This window comes from Schistocerca nitens, chromosome 3 (genome assembly GCF_023898315.1).
Source record: "Schistocerca nitens isolate TAMUIC-IGC-003100 chromosome 3, iqSchNite1.1, whole genome shotgun sequence".
Lineage (NCBI taxonomy): Eukaryota > Metazoa > Arthropoda > Insecta > Orthoptera > Acrididae > Schistocerca > Schistocerca nitens.
The window spans coordinates 177,408,337-177,434,385 of record NC_064616.1 but is presented as its reverse complement, the minus strand read 5'-3'; the positions used below and the strand labels follow the sequence as shown (position 1 = coordinate 177,434,385).

General features: G+C 38.8%; 1 protein-coding gene across 2 annotated transcripts in view; it reads left to right on the top strand.

Moving 5' to 3' along the window:
- Positions 1-26,049, top strand: part of LOC126248120 (zinc transporter foi) — a 164,182-nt gene that overhangs the window by 87,597 nt on the left and 50,536 nt on the right. For both annotated transcript variants that reach the window (XM_049948803.1, XM_049948802.1), the window contains exons 7-8: positions 7,104-7,283; positions 18,625-18,751. In XM_049948803.1, the coding sequence (XP_049804760.1) occupies positions 7,104-7,283; positions 18,625-18,751 (307 nt within the window). The remainder of the gene's footprint in view (positions 1-7,103; positions 7,284-18,624; positions 18,752-26,049) is intronic.

Genomic DNA, 26,049 nt, shown 5'->3' with positions numbered 1-26,049 from the left:
CTTGTAGCCACTTTTCCGTTCTGCTTGGCATAGGTAGAACACAGTTTATGATAACCCGTACTAATGGTGAAATAGAGATTGGTGGAACAAATAGGTTGTTCCTGTGGTCAGTGGTGGCAGAGTTCATGGGGCCAACATGTAGCTAGAAGCAAAGTTCAAAGCCTAGCGAAAGTCATTGTAAGTGTGCACAAACTGCCCAGGAAGTGATCTAAATCAAGAAACCTAAACACAGGCAAAGTCAGTTACTCTACTATCAGTAGCTTATGTCAAAGGCTTCAGAGAATAGAAAGAACTGCAGGGTTACGTATTTACAGGCACTTGACATGTCAGCGTATGGGGTCACATAGCATGGCCATGATAGCAGTGCCCCCTGTGGGAGCAAGTTGCAGCAGTGGTATGAAGCCAGAGTATCTCTGACCTTTTTTCATACTGATACATGGCCTGCATGGGGAATTTGAATCAATGTCAAATAATACATCTCCGAAGCTCAGAATATTTTGTAACGTCAAATTGAAGTATGTAAAAGCACCTTCCAAAGTTTCCACACTGTTTCATAAAAACAGGTCTTCAACATACGCCACTTATTAGTCTAACCGAAAATTCTACAGAATAACACAGAACGGATTCAGGCCCTACTAAATTCATGAACTTTATACTAATTTGATAGACAAGTCTGTCAACTCTTTTCCACTCAAAAAAGGATACTAAGTCCCGAGTTCGAGTCTCGGTCGGGCACACAGTTTTAATCTGCCAGGAAGTTTCATATCAGTGCACACTCCGCTGCAGAGTGAAAATCTCATCCTGGAAACATCCCCCAGGCTGTGGCTAAGCCATGTCTCCGCAATATCCTTTCTTCCAGGAGTGCTAGTTCTGCATGGTTTTCAGGAGACCTTTTGTGAAATTTGGAGGGTAGGAGACAAGGTACTAGCAGAATTGAAGCTGTGAGGTCAGGTCACGAGTTGTGCTTGGGTAGCTCGTTGTTAGAGCACTTGCTCACAAAAGGCCAAGGTCCCAAGTTTGAGTCTCATTCCGGCAAACAGTTGTAATCTGCCAGGAAGTTTCATATTAGCACACACTCCGCTGCAGAGTGAAAATTTCATTCTGGATTATCATTTGTGTTATTACAGAGGAGTATATTCACTACATGCGTCTGGAACTTGGAACAGTTTTTGGCACAGGCTCTTCTAATGCAGGTGAGCGCACCATTTGCCTTGAAACTTATTTTTTTTATGTGAAGGGTCCATGTTAGTCTCACATCCAGTGTTACCCCAGGTTCTTCACTGCCTCCTCCACTAATAGAATTTTATTGAAGAGCTTAAGATTCCAGTACATGCCCTGGATATGCTCCCTTGTGAACGGTACAAGCACAGTTTTCCTGGGACTAACCTTTAGATTGTCTTTTGTACACCATTTTTTTGCAATGTCAGAGTGCAGTTTGCAATTTTTATAATAGTGCTTGCAAATTTACTTAGTATTTCTGTGACTAAATGCCTAGGTATCATTGGCAAAAGTAACCTCAAGCATTTAAATCTTTGAATTTAAGGACTACTAGCTTCCACAGCAGTGGGTACAGGCCCGCACCTCCTGGACGCCACTGAGTGTTGTTGATCACAATTTTCTCATCCATCAGGACAATTTCTACTTTTCATCTTTAGCAGTGTGTTCTTAACCTACCTACATATATATAGTGGTGTTAATGTCACACTCTTGTGCAGGTTTAACCATTGATTCGAAGGTCATTTTACTAAAAGCCCCTTCAGTATACAGGAAGATGCAGAGAGCAATTTCTTGAAAGTATAGTCTCCCCCCCTCTACCTTCTCAACAAGTTTGTGAAGTGATGTTTTGCATAATTTGCCTGTTTGATATGTGCGTTGTTTGCATATAGAGGAACCTCAGGTAACCACATTTTGCTGTCGTACATGTAAATCAGTTTTTCTAATGTTTTTATAAGAAAGGGGGCCAGACTGATCGGTATCAAGTCCTTAGCATTTGTATGATCACTTCCCACAGGCTTCAGAATGAAAACAACTTTCACTCTCCTCCAAGCGTAAGAAGGATTCCTCCAGCTAGACTGACTCTCAATCGTCTGCATAGGAATCTTGATTAATCCCTCTCCCGCCTGTTGCAATAGATCCAGACAGATTCTATCTGGGCCTAGTCACTTGAACAGTTGAAACCTTCCCACTACCCACTCTATTTTCCTGAAGTCACCACATTCTGTGATGGATTCTCAGTTCTTCCATTGGTTACCTGTAAACTAGCACATCTCAGGTACTGAACCTTGGTTACCTCCCAGAGTGCGTTGAGGTGAGTCAGAGTTGAGTAGCACATCCAGTGTCTTGTGCACTGCCTTTGTATAACCACTATTTTCCTTAATGCGCTTCCTTTATTTGTTAGTATCCTAGTTGTGCCCTTCACCTCCTTACAGAATACATTCCAGGATAATAGTTCCGCTTGCATAATGGCAAGGCTGTATTTGGCAAGGACCTCCCAGTATTTTCTCGATTGTCCTTTCCTTGTTGCAAAGTTGAACAAGTCTTCTTACCTGCTTCATTTGCAATTCCAGGTTAGTGTTCCACCAAGGTACATTTCTGTTTAGTTTGTGCACTTCTTGGCAATTGTACTGTTTTCTAGCAAGGGATGCCGGCCGCGGTGGTCTAGCGGTTCTAGGCGCTCAGTCCGGAACCGCGTGATTGCTACGGTCGCAGGTTCGAATCCTGCCTCGGGCATGGATGTATGTGATGTCCTTAGGTTAGTTAGGTTTAACTAGTTCTAAGTTCTAGGGGACTAATGACCTCAGAAGTTGAGTCCCATAGTGCTCAGAGCCATTTGAACCATTCTAACAAGGGAACCTCCCCATCGCACCCCCCTCAGATTTAGTTATAAGAGTGCACAGTGGATAGGCCTTGAAAAACTGAACACAGATCAATCGAGAAAACAGGAAGAAGTTGTGTGGAACTATGAAAAAAATAAGCAAAATATACAGTCTGAGTAGTCTATGCGTAAGATAGGCAACATCAAGGAGAGTGTGAGCTCAGGAGCGTCGTGGTCCCGTGGTTAGCGTGAGCAGTTGCGGAACGAGAGGTCTGTGGTTCAAATCTTCCCTCGAGTGGAAAGTTTAATTTTTTATTTTCAAACAATTATCAAAGTTCAGGCACATAATCAAATTCGCTCTCCAAAATTCCAGGACATGTTCAGATTTGCTTGGACAAATGCAGAATTCGATCGTCTACACACGGAAAAATTTGAAAACGTTAAAAACATGTTTTTACAGAGCACAGGGAAAACTGTGCAACTGTGAAACTGTTCCATCCATTTGTTGCAGTTTATGTGACAAACTCTTAAGTTTTCATCACTTTTTTGGGAGTGAATATCACATTCACAAGGAAACCTAAATTGGGCAAGGTAGAAGAATCTTTTTACCCATTGGCCAAGTGTACAAGTTAGGTGGGTCGACAACGTATTCCTGTCATGTGACGCACATGCCGTCACCAGTGTCGTATAGAATAGATCAGACGTGTTTTCCTGTGGAGTAATCGGTTGACCTATGGCCTTGCGATCAAATGTTTTCGGTTGCCATTGGAGAGGCACGTCCTTTCTTCTACTAACCGCACGGTTTTGCGGTGTGGTCGCAAAACACAAACACTAAACTTATTACAGTGTACAGAGACATCAATGAACGAACGGACAGATCATAACTTTCCGAAAATAAAGAAAGTAAACCTTTCACTCGAGGGAAGACTTGAACCAAGGACCTCTTGTTCCACAGCTGCTCACACTAACCACGAGACCACGGCGCTCCTGAGCTCATACTAACCTTGATGTTGCCTATCCTGCACATGGACTACTTAGTTTGTATATTTTGCTTAATTTTTCATAGTTCCACACAACTTCTTCCTGTTTTCTCGATTGATCTGTGTTCAGTTTTTCAAGGCCTATCCACTGTGCCTACTTATAACTAAATCTAAGGGGAGTGCGATGGGGAGGTTGCCTTGTAAGTATAATGTCGTAGTGGCAGATGTATCTTCATCTGCCATTTCTTGTAAATCTTCCTATCGAAGTTTTAACACCAGATGAGCGTGGTGTTACTATGGATAATTGTATTGCATTAAACTGGGGACATAGAAATGATGGACAGGCTTCGTCCTGCCATGGCCCTCAGTGGTTTACAACCCCACAACAGGCCACAGCAGTCCTCCCACCCCACCACCACCCCACACTGAACCCAGGGTTATTGTGCGGTTCCCAGTGGACACCCCCACCCCCTCCCTCCCAGGATCATTTCATACCAGATGAGTGTAACCCCAAATGTTTAGCATGGTAGAGTGATGATGGTGTACACATACATGTTTGCACAGCAGTCTCCGACACAGTGTAACTGAGGCGGAATAAGGGGAACCAGCCCGCATTCACCAAGGTAGATGGAAAACCGCCTTGAAAACCATCCACAGGCAGGCTGGCACACTGGACCTCAACACTAATCCACCAGGCGGATTGGACCGGCACAACTTCTTGCTCGGTAAACAGCATGTTAGACCGTGCGGCTAGCTGGGCGGGTACTATGGATTATTCTCATACATTAAGCAGTGTCCATCTGTTAATAGAATTATATGCTGCTTTAAATCAACAGATATGATTACTGTTTAAGTTTTCCAAATTTGAAAGATGCTTCTAAAAGTTAGGATTTGTTCTGTTGCTTGGTATTCTCCACATAAGAGGTCTGTTTGTTTTTCTCATCTATTAAGTAGGGCTTTAGAAAGGATTTTATAGCTAACTGAAAGTAAACAAATTCCTCTGTAATTGTGTGTATATGATTTTTGTCCCATTTTTTATGAAATGGATGAACTAATGCACATTTCCATGCTTCAGGGATTATCTCACTACATCTGCTGTCCTGTGAAATTTCTTGAAGAATCTGAGCCAATTTGCTGCCACCTATTTCTGACATTTCACAATTATTCTGTATTCCCCCTGTTCCTCATTGTTCTTCAAGTTGTATGTTATTTGTTTGATTTCTTTCATTGTGGATGGTGATGGACATAATAGTATTGTCAAAAGTGCTAAATTCTTAAAACTTGAGATGATGAATGAGAAACAAGCCTACAACTTCTTATGGGCTGTCTGATTCATCTTAATGGATATGTTGTGGGAACAAAAAGATCATTCATGCCTTTGGCAAAAGTAAGTGGACTGCCACATGTTTATGAACAACTAGAATCTGTGTGTTAACATCTGAATTAAGAAGCATTGTACTGTTAGTAATGGTGATAAAACTGAGAAGCAGAAGAAAAATAGAGGCAAGATAGATAAAGGTAATGTCACTTACTGACTAAAATCTAACAGATACGACAGTATGAAGTAGGATAGATCGCTACTTACCATGTAGAGGTGGTGATGAGTGAGATACAGGCACATTGAAAGAACCCAGCTTGATGATATCAGCTCTTCAACTAAGTCATCTGATGTAGACCACACACACACATGGCTAGTGTAGTTTCTAGGCCGTAGCACCAAATAACTGATAATATCAGCCAGTCTTCTTTTAATTTGCATGTCTGCCACTTGATGCCTCCATTATGTGGTGAGCAGCAATCTATTCTTTCATATTGTATTCCATCCCAGATTTTCGATTGATACATCTAGTGGAAATAGACATCCAGTCAGAAATTACGCACTGTATTCCACATAATGAGGTTTGTGGCAGAAGCAAGATGTAAATACAAGTTCAAACTTTGATTTTTAAGCTGTTCAAACCAATAATTGTGTGTTGGTAATTTTTTTTTTGTTTTTTTTGTTTTTTTTTTTTTTGTTTTTGTTTTGCTTCTTAATAATTTTCTCATGGAGAGAGGTTTACAATGATGCAAGAAATAAGGAAAAGCTTAGTAATTCATTCCATCCATGAGATACTGTATTCCTCTATTCCAATTTTTTCCTTCAGCCACAATAAACACTGTCACAATAATTCCATTCACACTAACAAATGCTGAGGACTGCTATATGCCAGTGAAACATTCATAGCATGCTCACGACTTCATTTTTTTTAATTTTCTTCTTCTTCTTCTTCTTCTTCCTCCAGTGTCGTGGCTCATTCAGTTGCAGTCAGAATACTGATAAATCGTTTTTGTCTATTCAACAGTTTCTATAGTCAAAAATGCTTCCTTGAAATCATTATATGATGTTGCCTTACACTGCAGTAACAGCCTCTTCGTATGACTGAATAAAAGTAAACAGACTTTGAATGTGTCATAACATATCAGGGATGTAAATTCAACATTATAAGTTACTGAATTATTGTTATGAGCAATTTGCTGACCACTGAAATCTGTAACATGTTCTGGGCATTGATGTGTGGAGAGAGGCCAGCCCAGAACAGTAACTGCCTATATTGCTTACAAGTTAATTCTTGGATGTTTTTGCACATATGGATGATCGGTTCCTGGGATTACCTGTGATAGTTGTTTGTTGTACCAGTCTGTGTGAACTGAAAACTGTTTTGTGAGAGATGGTGTTCATCTATATAGTGTGCTGAATATGCCCAACGATCACTCAAGTTCATATTGATGGGGCATCCTATGTCTAGTGTATTCCACATATCCATCAGAGTATTAGCATTGTGCCTCTTAAGGACTACACTTTAACAATGAACAAATCATGACCAAGAAAGCTGTCCATTCACTGATTTCAGATTCTGTAACTTAATTGTTCTACCATATAACATAAGTGACACAAAGAAATTACTTGTGCAACATTTACTGCTGACAGGAAACACTACATTATTTTTAAGCACCAGTCCACAGCTCTTTATGTACACACATAACTATTCAGATGTGCTGTTCAACTGGCTACTCATATGCTGTGCACAGTTATTCTAATCACTTAAAATGTCTCATCTTACTTTTAACATACTGTAAGTTTAGTGTCATTAGCATGCTTTCTTCATGGTGCTGCCGTTTACATGTGCAATCAAACATATTTATGAAAAAACCAAATGTATTGTTCTAGTGTGCTGTGGTTTTACTTTTTGTGGACACATTTCTTCTTCTTTTGCTGATTTAGGTGATTTGTATACAAGAATTACAAATATCACTTGTTTTTATTCCAGGCTATTGCTGGAGAACATGATGATGATGAAAGTGAGCATCATTCTGAACATGACCATCATTCTGAAGATATGGTCTTAAAGGGGCTGGTTGCAGTTTTGGGAATTATCTTATTTTTTTTCACTGAAAAGTTCCTTACTGTAGTCGCAGAATATCACAAACGACGACAGAAAAAGAGGGAGGTAAATCGCATGCTAAAGCAGTTTAAGTCAATGATTTTATACTTAATTGTTGTGCCGCCATTTTCATGGTGTCATTTATGAATCATAAGCACACGCGAATATCAACACAGTTTCATTTCAGTTTCATAGTTGTTATGGGTAAAAAGAGCAAAACAACGGGATTCATGTTTGTGCCTTTTTGTCCAGAAGCAGGTAAAAGCACAACATTAACAGCTCTCATATCTGGAACAGTTTCCTGTCTTGGAATCAGACTGAAAGGGGATGGAGGGGCCCTTATTATTGCGAACAAATGTCAACAATGTGAACATTGCCCAGTGTTCATTGGTAAGAATAAAGTTTGACATATAGGGGGTTGTCAGCTCTGTGAAAGTGGTGAAGATCATTGTAAACATCATCAGTTCAACCTGTGGTTCTTTCAACATGTCCATTGACAATTCCTTCCCTCATTGTTGTTGAATTGAGACAGTGCTTGTATCTTGGAATGCTCCATAGCAACCAAGCTGAGCTATGTAACACTCTTAATTGTAGCTATGGAGCTTTGATGCAAGAACATAATACAGGGTGGGGTAAATAAAAGTGGCCTCGAGAACAGTGTTCCAGGGTACAAAGAAACACAGCAGAGGAAAGGAAATACAGTACTAACCTGACTATAGCAGATTTTAAAAGTGACTACCATTCAATCTCTTGACACTTTTGGGCCCTGGTCAGCAAATTGCTGAAGGCAGATCGAAGCTGGACTGCTGGAATTCCTGCAGACTCATCTAAAATGTATTGGTGCAGTTCTTGAAGACTATGAGCATTGTTGGAATACACCTTAGACTTGAGGGCTTCCCACACAAAGTAATAGCACATTGACAGACCAGATGACCAGCTAGGGCCAAGACCAGGCTGACCTCTGCTAATAACTCTTGTCGGGTGTGAATTTGTGTAAATGTGCTCCAAGGTTCAGCCAGCTGTATGTGCAGTTGCTCCATCCTGTTGGAAGTAACTATATGTCTTTTCCTCCTCCATTAATGCTGCCACACATGTTTCAAAATGTTGGCAGTGTAACTTGGCAAAGTCCGGGCCACTTTTGTTTGCCCCACCCTCTACGTTGAGATCCTATTCAGGTACAGAAACAATACAATCTGAATGGTTTCCTAAGGTTGGAAACTTGATGGGGATCTCTGGTAATCTAAAAAAAGTCATTTTAATTTAACATTTATTCACCCATTTTATCTGATCACTTATCAACATAAGGTATGTCTGCATACACTGAACTCATTGCTGAATTGCTGAAAATTGGTGATAGATTACACCATAATTGTCATGTTACATTTGGGAAAGGTAGTCAGGCAGTGTGAAATAGGCACTCTTCAACAGAATTAAATACCACATTACGTAGTTAACAAATGTACACAGTATATTCAGGTTGTTTGCCTGGCTTGTAAGCTGGTCACTGCATGTATACACCCTTCTAAAGTTGTGTAACTATTGGCCCAGTTTACACTCCAGGTTTAATGCTATTTAGGTGAACATTCACTCATTTTTTTCAGTGTAAAACATGGTTGTAAATGTCAGTTCATAGTCCAGATGTCTTCCATGCAGTATGACATTATATTTATGTTGAAGGTAGCAAAATCCTGGAATAGTGTTACGGGCCTATAACTCGTTAAGGTGGAGAGAGAATAGAAAACCTCATAGAGACCTATGTTTTCGTAAAAATATATACACAATAAGCTTCTTGAATCAATCCAGTAGCTCTCTTCCCCATTCTTTTTGCAGTGCCATGTCAATGGATGCATTGTGCATTATGACCTGAGGTATGTGCCTAAGAACACAGAGAAAATGGCAAGATTTGGCAAAAAGATTATCTCTCATTAATCATACAGTCTACTTTCTGGCATTTGTAGATACTCTTGAGTGAGTGATTTTATCTTCTTTATTTTGTGACCTTCAGCATATATTATGTCACAGTAGGACATTATGCAGAGAACTGGAAAACAGTGCACTGCTTGATATTTTACTTCATTATTTTTACTTCACACTAAGTACATACTCTTATTACATACATATTTTACTTCATTTCGTACCCCATGATGTTTCTCCTCATTTTTAATTTACAGCAGTGCCAGAAACAAAAGCACTAAAACTAGAGTTCAGCAAGGGAACTAAATGAGATATAGTCCATTAACTATGTTTAACATTGTGATAGCATTTAGGATTTGGTGGAAACATTATGACAGTTGATGGTTTTTCCTGTGTTGTGGACCACAGTCGTAATATACTTTTTAAATGAAATCATTGTGACCATTTGACTGTAAGTTTTTATTATTTATTTTGCTATTACAATTCCAGCTGTAGAAACTTTTTCAAGTGCAAGGGTGAAAAGACAATAAATATCACTTCTGAATTATATGTAATTGTCAAAATGTTACCAAATGTGTGAATATGTGTACTAGTTCTCTCATCATAAGAGCCAAGTGCCAGTTAAAAAGAACACACACTTTAACGTACTTTGCTGGGATACTGCTTGCTTACACAGTGTTACGGAAAGCACAAATCCTATTTAAATATGAACTAACAATTAGTTTTTGTTTGGACATGGTTCTTGCTTACCCTACCTGCATTATTGCAGCACAGTACATTAAAAGTGTGTCTGCCATACCTAATGTTAGCTGCAATCTCTCTTTTTAATTCACATTCGGAGCTTACCATGAGACAACTGATTGAAGACATGTAGTTCATACATATATGATACTTGCTGATGTTTTTTTCACCTTTGTACTTGATAGCAGCTCAAAAGCCAAAATCTGGATAGTGAAATAAACAAACAATAAAAACTTGTATTCAAATGGTGGCAATAATTTCATTTAAAAAATCACTACAGCAATCTACTGTGCCACAGTAGAATACATCTTCAAGTAAACAGAGATGGCCTACCTCTTGAAAGAATAATCATTGTCAATCTGCAGTCAAAGGAGGAAAGCCCTGTCACAGCATTCCCGAAGTAATCCAGTTTAGTGAACCACACAGTCTTCATTGGAATAACCACATGTACAGTAAGCTATTTTTTTTTAAAGAATAGGAGAGTGTAAAATTCTAGATTGTTTAATTTCCCCTATCTTCTATACAAGTAAGCAAATCAAGGATTTCTAGGGAAAAATTAGATGTATACAGGGTGTTCAAGAAGGAAAAGTCAGTATTCTGGTACATGGAAAGGGGGGAGAGGGACCACATGGACACATGTTGTATTTCAAATGACATCCAGAGTAAATGCTTTTAAATTTTTATTGTAATTATAAGATGATTTTAATTTGTGATTTATTGTTGCACTAGTTTTTTATTGTATACATCTCCAAGTTTGAATTTACCACAGTTCATAATAGGTTTTCAGCAATTCAGAGCTTGCTTTAAACAGTTCTCAAGTAATCTTCCAGGTGTCCACCATCAACTTATATGCATTTTTATACTCCACAGTTCAATTTAGCGCACATCTACATTTCTTTGTGTGGCTGACATTGCGTGTTATAGGTCCAAGAAGTTTACCTTGGGTATCCACCTTTTCTGTATGTGTTCCTGTCTTCAGCCAATCCCGTTAACAAAAATCTGTGTTATGCTTGGAGATCCAAATAGCCAGACTATGCTATAAGAATGTTGCATTCTATGGGGCTAATGGTATGTCCTCTAACAGTTTATCTCAAATAATTAACAAATTATGACGCAAAGGTATATGGAGCTCTGAAAACACTGGAGCAGGTACAGAGGCATCACAGCAAAAGGTTTCTCATCTGTTCATACTCTTTTTCCTACAAGCAGTACAAAAAGTGTATCACAGTGGATGAAAAACCAAGCAAAGGACTTAGTATTTTGCTGGGTACGCGAAAAGGTCAGGATATGGGGATATGACACAGCTGACAAAGCAGCCAAAGAGATGATATTGTAATTTAATGTGCTGTTCCTCAGCATGCTGTCATCTTATTGTTTGACTGAACAGTCTTGTGTCAGCCAACCACACCAATGCAAGAAATTTATGTGCACAATGTTCAGAATAGGACACTGTCCATTGATGTACAGGTTCCTCCTCGATTGGAAAGGTGCACCAATATGTGAAGTTTGTAGGGCATCACTTTTGGTACAGTATGTTTTAACTACATGCGTTTTATATGCTGTCATAGGGGCAACTCTGTTTGGCTGGAGACCTGTGTTCCACCCTCACCGACACCAGTGTAACACATTTTACAATTCTGTGAAATGTCAGGCCTCATCCCTGAAGTGTTGAGGAGAGAGGTTAATGCACTCTTGAGTGGATAGCTCAACCAGGCAGTTTAGCATACTTATTCATTGATTTTACATGTCATGTGTACTGTATTGTTATATTCATCAAAATAACTCTTATGCTCAACATCCAACAAGTTAGCAGGAAGCAAACACCCCCCCCCTCCCCCACTGCCCCCCACCCCAATTACAAAATAATGGTGACTGTACACGGTAGCTGACGTGCGCACTAGCCACAGATGTGATCACGGGTATTATGTTTAAAACAAGTAATATGTGGAACTCAAAATGAAACTGGCAATAAACATTTATTGAAAGCATTTATGGAGAATGAAATATTCAACTTTGAGTATTGACTGATGTGTGTCACAGTAGCTGATGTCCTAACACCATTCTAACCTAATACAGAGAAAGTGAACTAGCTAATCCATAGAAGTTAAAGTTTTGACTACTGTATGTAACTGTTTATAAGTCTGGCTCTGTCTATGACTATCAGTTGACCCTTGGCATTTACTGTCCAATGGATCACTTGTTTATAGCAGCTTGCTGTAAAGGCTGCAATTGAAGATAGTGTCAGTTGGAATGGGAAACTGGAACTATCGCATGCAAACTGTACAGGGACCAGACAAACTGATGAACCACAACTGGCACTGTCAGAGTGCATCCACACCTCTTCATTTACCCACAAGGAGCAGAATATTTTAGCATCTGTGATCTCAGTGGCGAAAGTAGAAAGTAGTTTTCGGTATTGACACTCCCTGTTGTGGCTGACAGAGCTAGCTATGGCTGGATATGACTCTGAAGGTTTCAAGATGGAAGCATATAATGGTTCCAGATTATGATTACCGTCAAGGCGACAGTAGATTGGAACTCATTGTGGTGCCACTGGTGCTGTGCATGGATGCTGGCACTTTCTATAGGTATCATATCTACCAATATACAACTGCAGATTGCTGTTGTTAATTTCTCCAAAATACAGAATCTGTAAATGCATCACCGGATACATGACATATTAAAGAAACTGACTTGGGAATTTATTTTCATGGCACCATGTGGGTTGCCCTATGAATCTTGTTGATTATTACTCATGTTATGGATACTACTGTGGGTGTATATGACCTGTGAATTCATCAGGAAATGGCATTAAAGTAACTACATCAGAATTAATATTTAATTTGTGGTAGTAATGAAATCCTGTTTCTGCTGTGAAGATGTTGATATGCTGTAGGTGGAACGGCTACAAGCTTCTGCATGTAATTTTTGCGTAACAGTGAACATAATCATGGAATGTAGCACATGCTAGATGTAAAATTATACTGAGCAGCATTAGTTTAGATTAGATTAATACTAGTTCCATGGATCATAAATACGTTATTTCCTAATGATGTGGAACGAGTCAAATTTTCCAATACATGACATAATTGTGTTAATTTAACAACATAGTTATCAATATAATAGAGGGAAACATTCCACGTGGGAAAAATATATCTAAAAACAAAGATGATGTGACTTACCGAACGAAAGCGCTGGCAGGTCGATAGACACACAAACACACACACAAAATTCAAGCTTTTGCAACAAACTGTTGCCTCATCAGGAAAGAGGGAAGGAGAGGGAAAGACGAAAGGATGTGGGTTTTAGGGGAGAGGGTAAGGAGTCATTCCAATCCCGGGAGCGGAAAGACTTACCTTAGGGGGAAAAAAGGACGGGTATACACTCGCGCACACACACACACACATATCCATCCACACATATACAGACACAAGCAGACATATTTAAAGGCAAATCCACTGTGCCAATTTATAGCTAAATGTGAGGGGGGTGCGATGGGGAGGTTCCCTTGTAAGGAACAACTAATTGCCTGATGTCACACTTAATGTATTACATTTTCTGGTAGAACCCAAGAACACATCCATAGCACACTGCTCCTTAAATATGTCTGCTTGTGAGATGTCTGCTTGTGTCTGTATATGTGTGGATGGATATGTGTGTGTGTGCGAGTATATACCCGTCCTTTTCTCCCCCTAAGGTAAGTCTTTCCGCTCCCGGGATTGGAATGACTCCTTACCCTCTCCCTTAAAACCCACATCCTTTCGTCTTTCCCTCTCCTTCCCTCTTCCCTGATGAGGCAACAGTTTGTTGCGAAAGCTTGAATTTTGTGTGTGTGTTTGTGTTTGTTTGTGTGTCTATCGACCTGCCAGCGCTTTCGTTCGGTAAGTCACATCATCTTTGCTTTTAGATATAACAACATAGTTAAGTTAATATAACAACTTTTTCATTTTTTTAAAAAATGTGTTGTCTTCCTTGTACAGTTTGTGTGTTAGAATCACTAGAATAAACATTGCATTCTGGAATTTGGTGTGCTGGAAAGCAAAGCCAATAGCCATTGTGATTACATAATCTATAAAAGAACCGTATCTGCATATTCTACAAACTTACCAACTCAGTGATGTTGGAGGAGCAGTGTGCTATGGATGTGTTCTTGGGTTCTACCAGAAAATGTAATACATTAAGTGTGACATCAGGCAATTAGTTGTTCCTTACAAGGGAACCTCCCCATCGCACCCCCCTCACATTTAGCTATAAATTGGCACAGTGGATAGGCCGTGAAAAACTGAACACAGATCAATCGAGAAAACAGGAAGAAGTTGTGTGGAACTATGAAAAAATAAGCAAAATATACAAACTGAGTAGTCCATGTGCAAGATAGGTAATGTCAAGGATAGGATGAACTCAGGAGCGCCGTGGTCCCGTGGTTAGCGTGAGCAGCTGCGGAACGAGAGGTCCTTGGTTCAAGTGTTCCCTCAAGTGAAAAGTTTAGTTTTTTATTTTAAGTTTATGTTACAAACTCTTGTGTTTTCATCACTTTTTTGGGAGTGATTATCACATCCATAAGAAAACCTAAATCGGGCAAGGTAGAAGAATCTTTTTACCCATTCGCCAAGTGTACAAGTTAGGTGGGTCGACAACATATTCCTGTCATGTGACGCACATGCCGTCACCAGTGTCGTATAGAATATATCATACATGTTTTCATGTGGAGGAATCAGTTGACCTATGACCTTGCGATCAAATGTTTTCGGTTCCCATTAGAGAGGCACATCCTTTCGTCTATTAATCGCACGGTTTTGCAGTGCGGTCACAAAACACAAACACTAAACTTATTACAGTGAACAGAGACGTCAATGAACGAACGGACAGGTCATAACTTTGCCAAAATAAAGATAGTAAACTTTTGACTCGAGGGAAGACTTGAACCAAGGACCTCTCGTTTCACAGCTGCTCAGGCTAACCACGGGACCACGGCGCTCCTGACCGCGTACTATCCTGGACATTGACTATCTTGCACAAGGACTACTCAGTTTGTATATTTTGCTTATTTTTTCATAGTTCCACACAACTTCTTCCTGTTTTCTCGATTGATCTGTGTTCAGTTTTTCAAGGCCTATCCACTGTGCCAACTTATAACCAAACCTGAGGGGGGTGCGATGGGGAGGTTCCCTTGTTAGTAGCATGCTTGGTTATTTTTTATGTATGTGGTAAGGTAATATTGTTTATTTTGTTGCTGTTTGCAAGACTCATTACTGCTGAGTTGCACTTTGTCTCACCTTTAAATAGTTATGTCATGCTTTTTCATAGCTTCACTCTGATTTGTTTTGTTCATGAGCAACATTGTCATGATCTTTTTGTATGGATTATCTCTTGAAAAAGACCGTACACACAAAAAGTTGCAGTTTGCAACACAAATCGCATTTCTTGTCTCACACTGTGACTAAGTAACTTCTATCGTATCACAGTACATCTTGCCACAGTTTATAACAATAACACTTTTTAGTCCTAATATCACTGTACCTGTGATGGACACAGAACTGATAGTGACTCCTTCAGCTCACATGCCTCATGATATGTGGAGATAAACTGAATGTCATTTCCTGACTCTGGTAGTATTCTAGAATAGTACTCAACGATATACCGGACACTATATATTTGTCCCTAGAGAAAGCTTGAGGGATGTTCTTAACCATTTTTCAGTGGGTGGGGGTGGGTATGGGAGAGAGAGAGAGAGAGAGAGAGAGAGAGAGAGAGAACACTCCCAGCATTTATATTTTTTCACTAGAATGAATTAGTAATGTTGTAATTACATTTAATCCTTGAAGTGCAGCCTCAGTCAACATTCACCATTGTATGCTGAAAAAATGTGAAAACATGTGCAAACATCTCATATATTTGAGGAGACTTCAGAAAGTACTATACATTGTTACATCAGATGAACTAACTTTTCTTGAATTCTGCACTACACTTCAAAAGTGACACGAGTACAGCACTCTGTTTTGCTACATAGTCACCAAGTCTTTGTTACCAACAATTGGAACGTTCTGCCAATTGTTCAATCACTCAAATAGAAATCTGCTCCTTGGTCTCAGTCATTTGAGAACCACTATGTGAATGTCTTCATCTTTGGAATACCAGTTTCCCACAATCATTCTGTCAGCTTGTCAAGATGATGAAAATCATGTGATGCAAGATCTGGAATTCCTGATCCATGTCACCTATTCCTGTTTGATCTTTGTTAACTTGTTGGCACTGTTTCACTGTGCACTTGGTCCATATATTGCCTGAACTTCATTTTGAATCTGCGTGCAATTAAAACTTTGTGCCCACAAGACTCATACTGTCCAGTGTACTTCAACTGTGGAGTATGTTCTCAGGTGCCATGACATTTCATTTGCTCAGTGTAATGCACATGTTACTCATACTACAGTAGAACTGTGCCTGCAAGAAATGCGGAACACGTATGATCTGACAAAGCGCCAGTCTTGTTGTGCATAATTGTCTTTGCATTGTATGGCATGAGTAACGTATATTGGCTCATTTTTTTATCTTCTGGTTGTTAATTGCTTCATGCAGGCAGGCTACTCTATTTCTCTGTTATTCTACTTCTTGTGACTTACTAAACATGTTCAGAGTTATCATCCCTAAACTGAAGTCTTTCTTTGGAATTATATGTGAAGTAGTGTAGGAAAATGTATAGAGCATATTTCTAAAAAAATCATGATCTGAAAAAAATGTGTAATTCAACAAGTTTTAACTGATGAACATACTGAGCTACCAAGATTCGTCTGTAACATTAGAATAAATAAGTTCTACAAAAACAGATTTAAATTTCTTTGTGGTAGAGAGAAGTTTCACTCACTATAAAAGATATTCTGTGAGTGACCAAGTACTTTGGAACATGACCTGCAACAGAAGGGAAATGCCAGGGGCTGTCAAATGAAATTGAGACAGATGGAAATAAAGGACTCAACATTTTTGCTATATAGTGAGCGGACTGCTTCACTCCTAAATTTTTTACATTTTGGCAGAACCTTCCTTTGTATGTAGTATTGTCAAACAAAAACATCAATCAACTTGAAACTTCCTGTCAGATTAAAACTGTGTGCCGAACTGAGACTGGAACTTGGGACCTTTGCCTTTTGCGGGTAAGTGCTCTACCATCTGAGTTACCCGAGCACGGCTCAGGACCCGTCCTCACAGCATTAATTCTGCCAGTACCTCATCTCCTACCTTGCAGAGCACTTGCCTGCGAAAGGCAAAGGCCCTGAGTTCGAGTCCCGATCCGGCACACAGTTTTAATCTGCCAGGAAGTTTAATATCAGCGCACACTCCCCTGCAGAGTGAAAATTTCATTCTGGATCAATCAATTTCTCATTGTTGGGGATGCAGGCCAGTGATACGAGGCAAGTTTCATGTAAACCTCTCCTATATTTTGGATTACTGTACATAAATGGACAAAAAATGTTTTAAAAATAGGTAGAGACAAAGAAAGTTGAACTTTTGTCATTCAGAAGAATAAACCTTATCCATTTCATGCCATTGACAATATTTTAGAAGAAAATGGGTCCCGTCGTATGGCCACCAAACCATCTGTACATAAATCCTATAGAACTGGTCTAAACTCTTGCCAGGAATAAGATCTGGAGTAGTAATCATCAAGCATCTTGTTTTCAGAGCTGACAAAAATAACATTTGATGCTTTTGCTGCTAATAAACAACATTGTGTGTTGCCCAACCTGGTATAAGCCTTTTAATGTGACACTTCTTCAGTGACTTACACATCAATTTTGCTGCTTTTGTTTTCAATTAACTCGGCATTGGTCTTCACAAGGCTGAATTGACCTCTTTTCGGAGAAAAATTTGAGATGTTCATTGGGAGTTGAACCTGACCTCCACATCACTAGCTTTGGCTGACCTGTCATCCACAACAGCAGACTGCATACGCTGCTGTGACATTAGCGTTTGGTAACATTGGAAAGCTGTAACTAAGTAGTATGTCAGTCTAAGAAGATTGTGATGACTACTGGAGCAGTAATATTGTAACAGACGAGGAAATTGAGAATTAAGTACAATAACTCAATGTGGATTTGAGCATAGAGTTGACTTTGCAGTCCGTGACTGAAATAGCACATGATGATACAACAGGCTCATCTAAGGGACTTAGCAGTATCACCAGGGAAGTTGGTTTTACCAGTGACATGTCGTGAGCAGCAAAGATGGGATATACTGTACTTTCTGTTTCTGTCATTGTTGTAAATGGGCACTTCGCTCAGTTACGTGTACAAACAAGTAGTAAGTGACAGTGCTGTGCTAGTGAGAATACTGGAATGTACGCTATTACTACCTCCCTCCTTGCTTCTTTGCTGTAAGGATGATGATGGTGCCGCCACCCTGATCAGGTCTTCATTCTGCTTCGCCAGGTTGTAAAATTACTACTTTTATATTTATTTGGCTTCCATTTATTGTATATTTTCTGATGTACATTTGATTATTAAGCTGTGACACTATGTTTTTGACTTTCACCACTGGATCAGTCTTTTATTTTTTAGAGATTTGATACCCATTTTTCAGTTATTGCACAGTCATTATAAATCTGTTTATTTTATGTGCTTGCAGACAATAAACTTCATTGAATCTGTATGCTCTCGGCAACAAACATTTTTCTAAGTTTCCACACCTTTATGTTATGAAGTGCATATAAATATTTATTTATTTTGTGGACTTACATCTTCATAATATCACTTCTTAGGCACCTCCAACAGTGCGCGTCGTGCAAGATTGTGAGGGAATACGGACACCTTCTGTTGGCGAGAAATTGTGCAAACATAAATATAGCTCATCACCATACTGCTATGACGAAATTACAGAAATGTCAGGTATGTTGTTAACAATTTGTATTTGAATTTGTAATGTTTATTTTGGTAGGCGAGGTGAGATTTTTCCTCCAGTGTAAAAACATGTTAGCAATTCATGTTAATATTGACAGTGCAGTTTAACGTAAACATAAAAAAAAAAATGTGTTGATGTCTCACCCTAGGCCAAGTTTGCTGATCACATAGTCAGAAAATGTTTTTCTGGTTTTCTCCACTCCTATGTAGTTTTTGGTAACACAGTATCATCACCTCACATGCAAATAAAGTTATGTCTGTCAAGGTTCCCAAAACTATTATGTATTGTTATCTGTAACATACTAGTATAATCAACTCTGAACTCTTTCCATTAACCAAACAAAAATGCTAATGTGTCAGTTACTTTTAATTCAGTCACTCACTCACTTTGAAAATAGCTGTGTGTGTTAGCTGAAATATCAGAAACAGAAATATTGTCCTCGCAGATGCACACCCAAAATATGATGAAATAAAAATGCTTATCAGGTTTTTAACACTTTATTAGCAAATTCGTGTGATTCTTCTACAAATTGTATACCACTCAGTTCACTCTAAATTGTTTTCTGAATCTTTCTGTTACTACTCCACATCTTTGTTTTTCCTCCTGACTTGTCCTTTGTTAGTCATAAAGGACAGCCTTGGTTGATGAATTATTGTGAACTTCTCTATATTGTGTACTGCATTTTTGTATATTGTCAGTCTTGACACATGATGTCTTTTACATGATTTACAAAGAAGTGATATTAGCTGAGAAAGCTTATACTTTGCAAGTACATGCACACTCGCACACTGCTACACATTTTCCAGTAATTGTACGAAGTTCCAACATTATATGTGAAACAGTTTGGTGTGTACTTCTTTTTAGAAGAATGGTGTGTGGTGTGTATTTATAAATTTTCGCTATATTGGATTAGTTTCCAGTATTGATGAGGGGGGGGGGGGGGGGGGGGGAAAGGAAGATATTCTGTTTCACCCATATGAATGAAGCATGTGGGTACCAACACGCACACCCATACTTGCACGAATACTCACATCAACACCTTCACATGCTCACACCTATGTAGGTGTTACTGTGGATGGGCATGTGAATATGTACACATGTGCTTCATTCAAATCATTCAACTAGAATATTTTCCCTTCCCCCCCTCACTTCATCATTAACCAACCCAATTTGGTCCTGAATTTTCAACATTTGATAAATGATAGCTGAATTCCAATATTACCGTTATTTCTCTTCTAACAACATGTGAAGGACATCTCAGAAGTGCAACCACAAATGAAAACATAAGCGATTTCTGTAATACTGCATATTTTTGGTGATCAAAGGTGTATGAGACAGCTATCATCGTCTTATCAGGAGTAGGAGAATATTACATTCTGGAGAGACACATAATTATGAGAAACCTTTGTGCAAGATGAATGTTGCATTTTTTGAATGCTGACCAAAAGCAAATGCAAAACTGATTGATTGAACTATTTTAAAAAAAATAGTCCAACCACTTTTATCCACTGGTTTGTTCCTTTTAACGAGACATGTGTAAACCACCTCACACCAAAAATAAAACCACATTCAAAAAGCCGGCCGAGGTGGCCGAGCGGTTCTAGGCACTACAGTCTGGAACCGCGCGTCCGCTACGGTCGCAGGTTCGCATCCTGCCTCGGGCATGGATGTGTGTGATGTCCTTAGGTTAGTTAGGTTTAAGTAGTTCTAAGTTCTAGAGGACTGATGACCACAGCAGTTAAGTCCCATAGTGCTCAGAGCCATTTTTTGAGCCACATTCAAAAATATGAATGTAAGTCACTGGAACTGCACGAAAACTGGTGAAGTAGCTCTCATCTTCTGGAAAAATTATGAATTTTTTCTTTTTTTTAACGTTTTAATGCAAAAAGAGTTCTTATTAGCTGCTGTCTGAAGGGTAAGACGGTAACGCAAATACTGCACCTGTCTTGACTTGCCCTTCCCACAATTCCCCGCAGCTAATGTAAGTGATCTTACAATAGCTATAACTGTGAATGTGTAGTCTGAGTTTATTGTCAATGGAATACAGATACGTTTGATCATGTGAAGGAGGTAGTATTAGTACATAATATACCAATATTTTAGTATTAGTTAATGTCATTACAGGGGTTTACAATGATGGCGACAGAAAGTTCCAGAAATGATGGAGCAAGGCAAATGTAACAATGTGAAGTAAGGAAATCTGGTCGAGAAACGACTGTCCGAAATTATAATGACAAGTGTGTTGTTGTATAACTCTGTCAGTGTGGTGTAATAAATAGTTCTATTATTTATGTAGTTTCTAATACTGTGTCTTAAGCATTCTTGCTCAACACATAAAAGCACATCATGTGGGATACTGCTTCATGGCCTGCTCATTTATCTAATATAACCTGTTGAGTTGTTTTTATGTACTAAACATCAAGCTAGGAGTGTGGGCAACATGATAGGCTGTGAAATCAGGGATAAGAAGATGAAGGCACTATTGACACCTAAGTGGTTTATTGGAAAGAAGGGCTGTAGAGATCCTACGTAGACGAAGGCATTGCGGAAAACTCTAGTCTCTCTAAGATTGATCCAGTGCATTACAAGGCCAGTAATAGAGAGCAAGATACCTCCGAGGTTTGCTATAGCTAAAACTTACCTGATCTGATTGGGGAAAGCTCATTGGCCGCCTGGGAATTGCTGCTTCATCAGTGCTGACACAGGAGCATGGGCCCTTGCCTCCCTGCTCCAGTCTCGGAAGAAAGATCGAAAATATCAAGCCTTTTACAATACTTAAGAGTAATTATACATTGTATGTTACCCTTCCTTCACAAAGGACCATGTGACATGGTGATTTTGCTCTGATTGGGGGCTTATAACTAATGGAGAGTTGATTAAAGAGGAAGAAAAATTTAATGGTGTTACATTCATAATATGCAATTTGCAAAAGTCATGAAAATGACAATAACAACAACATTTATGTACTGCTATCGTGATCAGCAGTAACTGTTGCATGGAGGCACTACGGAGGCAGCAGACAGGACAGAGTAGCCGCCAGGCTGGTACTGGTAGGTATGTCTAGGAGAAGTGAGTGTAGTGATTTGCCAATTCCTGTGTTATAATCCTACAGGAAGTACTGTATAACCAACCGCATTTGTAACTTTTCATTCAGTACACATAAAACAAAGGATATATATATAACTGTCTTAAGGGAGGATGTTCATTTATGAAATTGACCAAAAATGTCAATTTTAAATTTATCTTTTATTTAGTAGGAGAACTCGTGGACAATAAGTTCCCAAAGTTTCAGTGATGAAATTGCATCCGAAGTGCCTGTGTGACATGACATTCGTGCCATGACCACTTTTTGAAGCAACACTTCAGTACTAGCTCAGTGAACAATGATTCCATGGATTCCTTTCAAGCAAACTTGCGTGGGATATATCCAGAAGGCTGTTTTATAGGCTCTTTGGTTTTGTAGATCATCTGTGACAATGTTCTGTTTCTTAGAAACTGTAACAAACCAGCAGTTTTGTTTATGAAGAAGCATTTCTTGTTTGCCTTGTGCTACTGACCGAGATGGCAAGGCTATTAGACAGAACCTATCCAGTGTAAGTGACATGAAAAGTGCACTATGGGCTACATATTTCCACATATTATCAACAGATTAACATACCATTCCTCATCTGCTACATTAGCTGGTGTAAATATTTCTGGGCTCAGAGGGAAAACAATCCCTACATTCACAAAAAGAGGCTTCCAAATTGTATCCTGGATCTTCTCAAGCCCACTTACTGGTTTCTGGTCGATCCTGAACTTCTATTTAAAAAAATAAAATAAAAAAAAAAATCTTGGCAAAACTCAGAATCGAAATGAGTCTCTAAATTCACTCATATGGAAATGATGCCCTAAAACCATATTTTCATCTGCTACACTTGCAACTAATGATGAAGTTCTTTTATTTAATGATGAGCACGTAGGGAGGATGAAGGTATAAGAGAATGGTTTTTAAGATACGAAATTTCACTTGATACGACGACTGTCCATTGCTGAAAAGTCATTTGAGGAGCTGGTAAAGAAACAAAAGCAGAAAACAAGAGGAGAAATCTTGAAGGGAAAGAAGACCCTGAGTACAAATCTGGGGCCTTCCAAAGAGGTGACTAAGAAAAAAAACATTAGGTTGAACTTTGAACAGCATATCCTGAAAATTATATTTTTGTCAGTTTATGTACCGTTTTCTCAGATTCTATGAAGACTAGAATTATGAAATTTTGTACAGTTATTTCTATTAACCTAATAAATGTTGTCTCAAGAGTAAATTTTGAAATTCTGACTGCAAGCTGATTTATGGGGCAAATTGCATGGAATTTTGTGTGAATTTAATATTATACTTACAGAGTTGCAATTAAAAAATTATTAAGATTCTCCTATTTGATATATTCAGAAAACCTCATGAGAGGGGTTTACTATATGCAAAGAGATTAAACAGATAAAATTTTGTAGAAATCTCTTGAATAGTGTGTGAGAAAAAGGTACATTATTATTTTTTGAAAATGAAATTTTTAAATGCCATAAAAAAGTTAAATATATATAATTCAAGCAACTTAACAGTAAATATTTTAATTTCATGTAAAGCATGATACAAAATTTCATCGTTGTATCTTCAAAATTGTGGGTTTGGTGCATCTTTTAAATAGTATGTGCTTTCCATGAATCTGTTTACTATGACACCTAATAGCTGCTCAGTCCATAGAACAAAGCTGATATGGTGCTAGTCATAGATTATACTAGCCTATAATAGTACACTGCCAACTAGGGCATGGTGTCTGGATGTGTGGCTGGTCTTGGCATGCCTGGGGTACTGTGAGGCTGATTACTGCCAATCACTGTCATGTCATTCTGGTAAAACTGCAGCCAATGAAAGTGCCCTATGACTCCTTGGTGTGGCAGCTGTAAATCTGCATTTATGGTGAGGTTAAGAGTGTTATTTGGTAGGGGCCCTCTCAGAGAAGTGTGAACTTTTTAGTCTCGCCCATGTTCATAGCTGAATTCCGGAGCAACACCTGTTGTTGAGGCTGATAATTGGGGATTTGGACATTCATTTTATCTGCAACTTCGTTAACAACAATAGCAGCGGCATTGTTTTTCTGTACTTGTTTACAGACAGCTCTCAAGCATCTTAAGAGCTGTTACACTGCTGTTGCATTGACATCAAAGGGCAACTTATCTAGTTCTAATGGTGAACACATCTTGCATGCATATAGCACCTCGAATGGAGTACAGTCAATCGATTCATGCACTTTCACATTATGCAAGAACACGATGAATGGGAGCAGTCTATCCCAGTCTGTATGGCTGTGATTAAAGTAGTAAAATGGCAGTTTGAAAATAGACTTATCGACATGCTCTACACAGTCATTACTTTTTAGATGGAAGAGGGTAGTTTGCTATTGCTACTTGTTGATTTTTAATAACTTGCAGACCTGTGTAAAAAGGTATGATACAAAGTTGCTACATTGGTCTGTTATGATGGCTTCAGAGCTTCCATACTGTAAAATATTGTGTGTCACAAAAGATTTGGGCATGACTGTCTGTGCAGTCATATCTGCTTGAGTTACCATAATTAAAAACAGGTTAAGTAATCAGTAATTGATAAGAAATATTTATTATTTTGAGCTGAAACCAGAACTGCAAGGCTATTCGTGCATTGGTTGGCTTCTTACCATTGTATACTATCATGTGAGTGCAAAAAATATTTTCATGATAAGCAGCCAATTGCATTAGGGTGCTTTATGATAAAGGATTTTATAAATAACCATCATGTCAGGGAATGCTGCAAATTGCTTACATTCTTTGTCCTCTTGCTGTTCTTTCTCTAGTTCAGCAACCAGGACTTCATCAGCATGTATACAGTGAAACCTCTATATAACGTTTTTCAAGGGACCACAAATTCTGAACACTGTATAGAGGAAAACACTATAAAGAGGAAGGCTTCCAAATAATAATTACAGGGCGTTACTGAAGATAGGGATACCACTAATCAGCTTTTACAAATGGTGCCATAGATGACATTTTAAATTTTCACAATACCATAATATGATATTCATTGCAAATGATAAATGTATCAAATGACTAGTTTTTTGTAATTAAAACATGGGGCCCAGTAGGTGGATGGGTGAAAGTAAATGGATCAGTTTGTACTGTAAAAAGTTATAACAGATTCTTAAGATATGACATCATTGTCCAAAGCTGACAGGTGGTATCCCATTCTTCAGTTGACCCACTTATAGAATATGAGCCAAATTTTGTTTATAATATACTGCACATATTACATAAAAACACAGTAAGTAGTACAGATTAAAAAAGAATTAGTTACAAAAAATTACTTTAATAATTAAATTATGAAATGGAACTTAAATTTGAACAAAACTCTAGGAACCTATGCAATCTGAAAATCACATACCTATGATTTTTTAAAATATTCAAGCAAGCATGTTTGTTTTCTATTTCTCCTTGACTGTATGGCAATCATTTATTGCTCGTTCTGTCCTCAAGTCTATGGGCCATCATATATCTCCTGAATGTTTCAAAGGCTTCAGCTGCCTTAGAATATGAGGGCACAGGGTCATCTACCTTGTCACTGTCACTTTCACTACCACTATTATTATCCAAGCTTCTCTCTGCAGTCAGCTCCTCAATACTTTGTACTCCTGTGGTTGCCACATTGTCATCCACAGCCACAAAGTCCTCAAAAGTGACAGAATCACTGCCTATTAATTCCTGAAACTCTTGCAAATCACTTGCAACATCTTCCACAGGAGCTGCCATCTCATTCTCACTGAATCCGATTTTGTGAAACAGTTTTTAATAGTTTCAGCACTGACTTGCCTCCACGAGTACATAATTAAATTCATTGCCTGTAAAATATTCAGCTTCAGTTGTGAGCTCTGCTGGCTTCCCGGTTTTCCTTTGGTCCATCAAATTCAAGGCCTTTTTTTTACAAGGGCTGTCCTATATTTAACCTTAAGGGTGTGTACTATTCCCAAGTCCAAAGGTTGCAGGTGGCTGGTGCAGTTGGGTGGCAGGAAAATTACTTTCACATTTCTCAGAAAGGATACGTCTGGTGGATGTGCCGCACATCTATCCACAAACAGCAGCACTTTTCTTGCAGCACTCCCCATTATGGCATCAAATTCTCTGAGAAAACGTAAAAATATATCACTCGTCATCCATGCCTTGGCATTGTTTGTATATTTGCATGGAAACGTGGAAATGTTTTTGAAGCACCTTGGAGTTTTTGGCT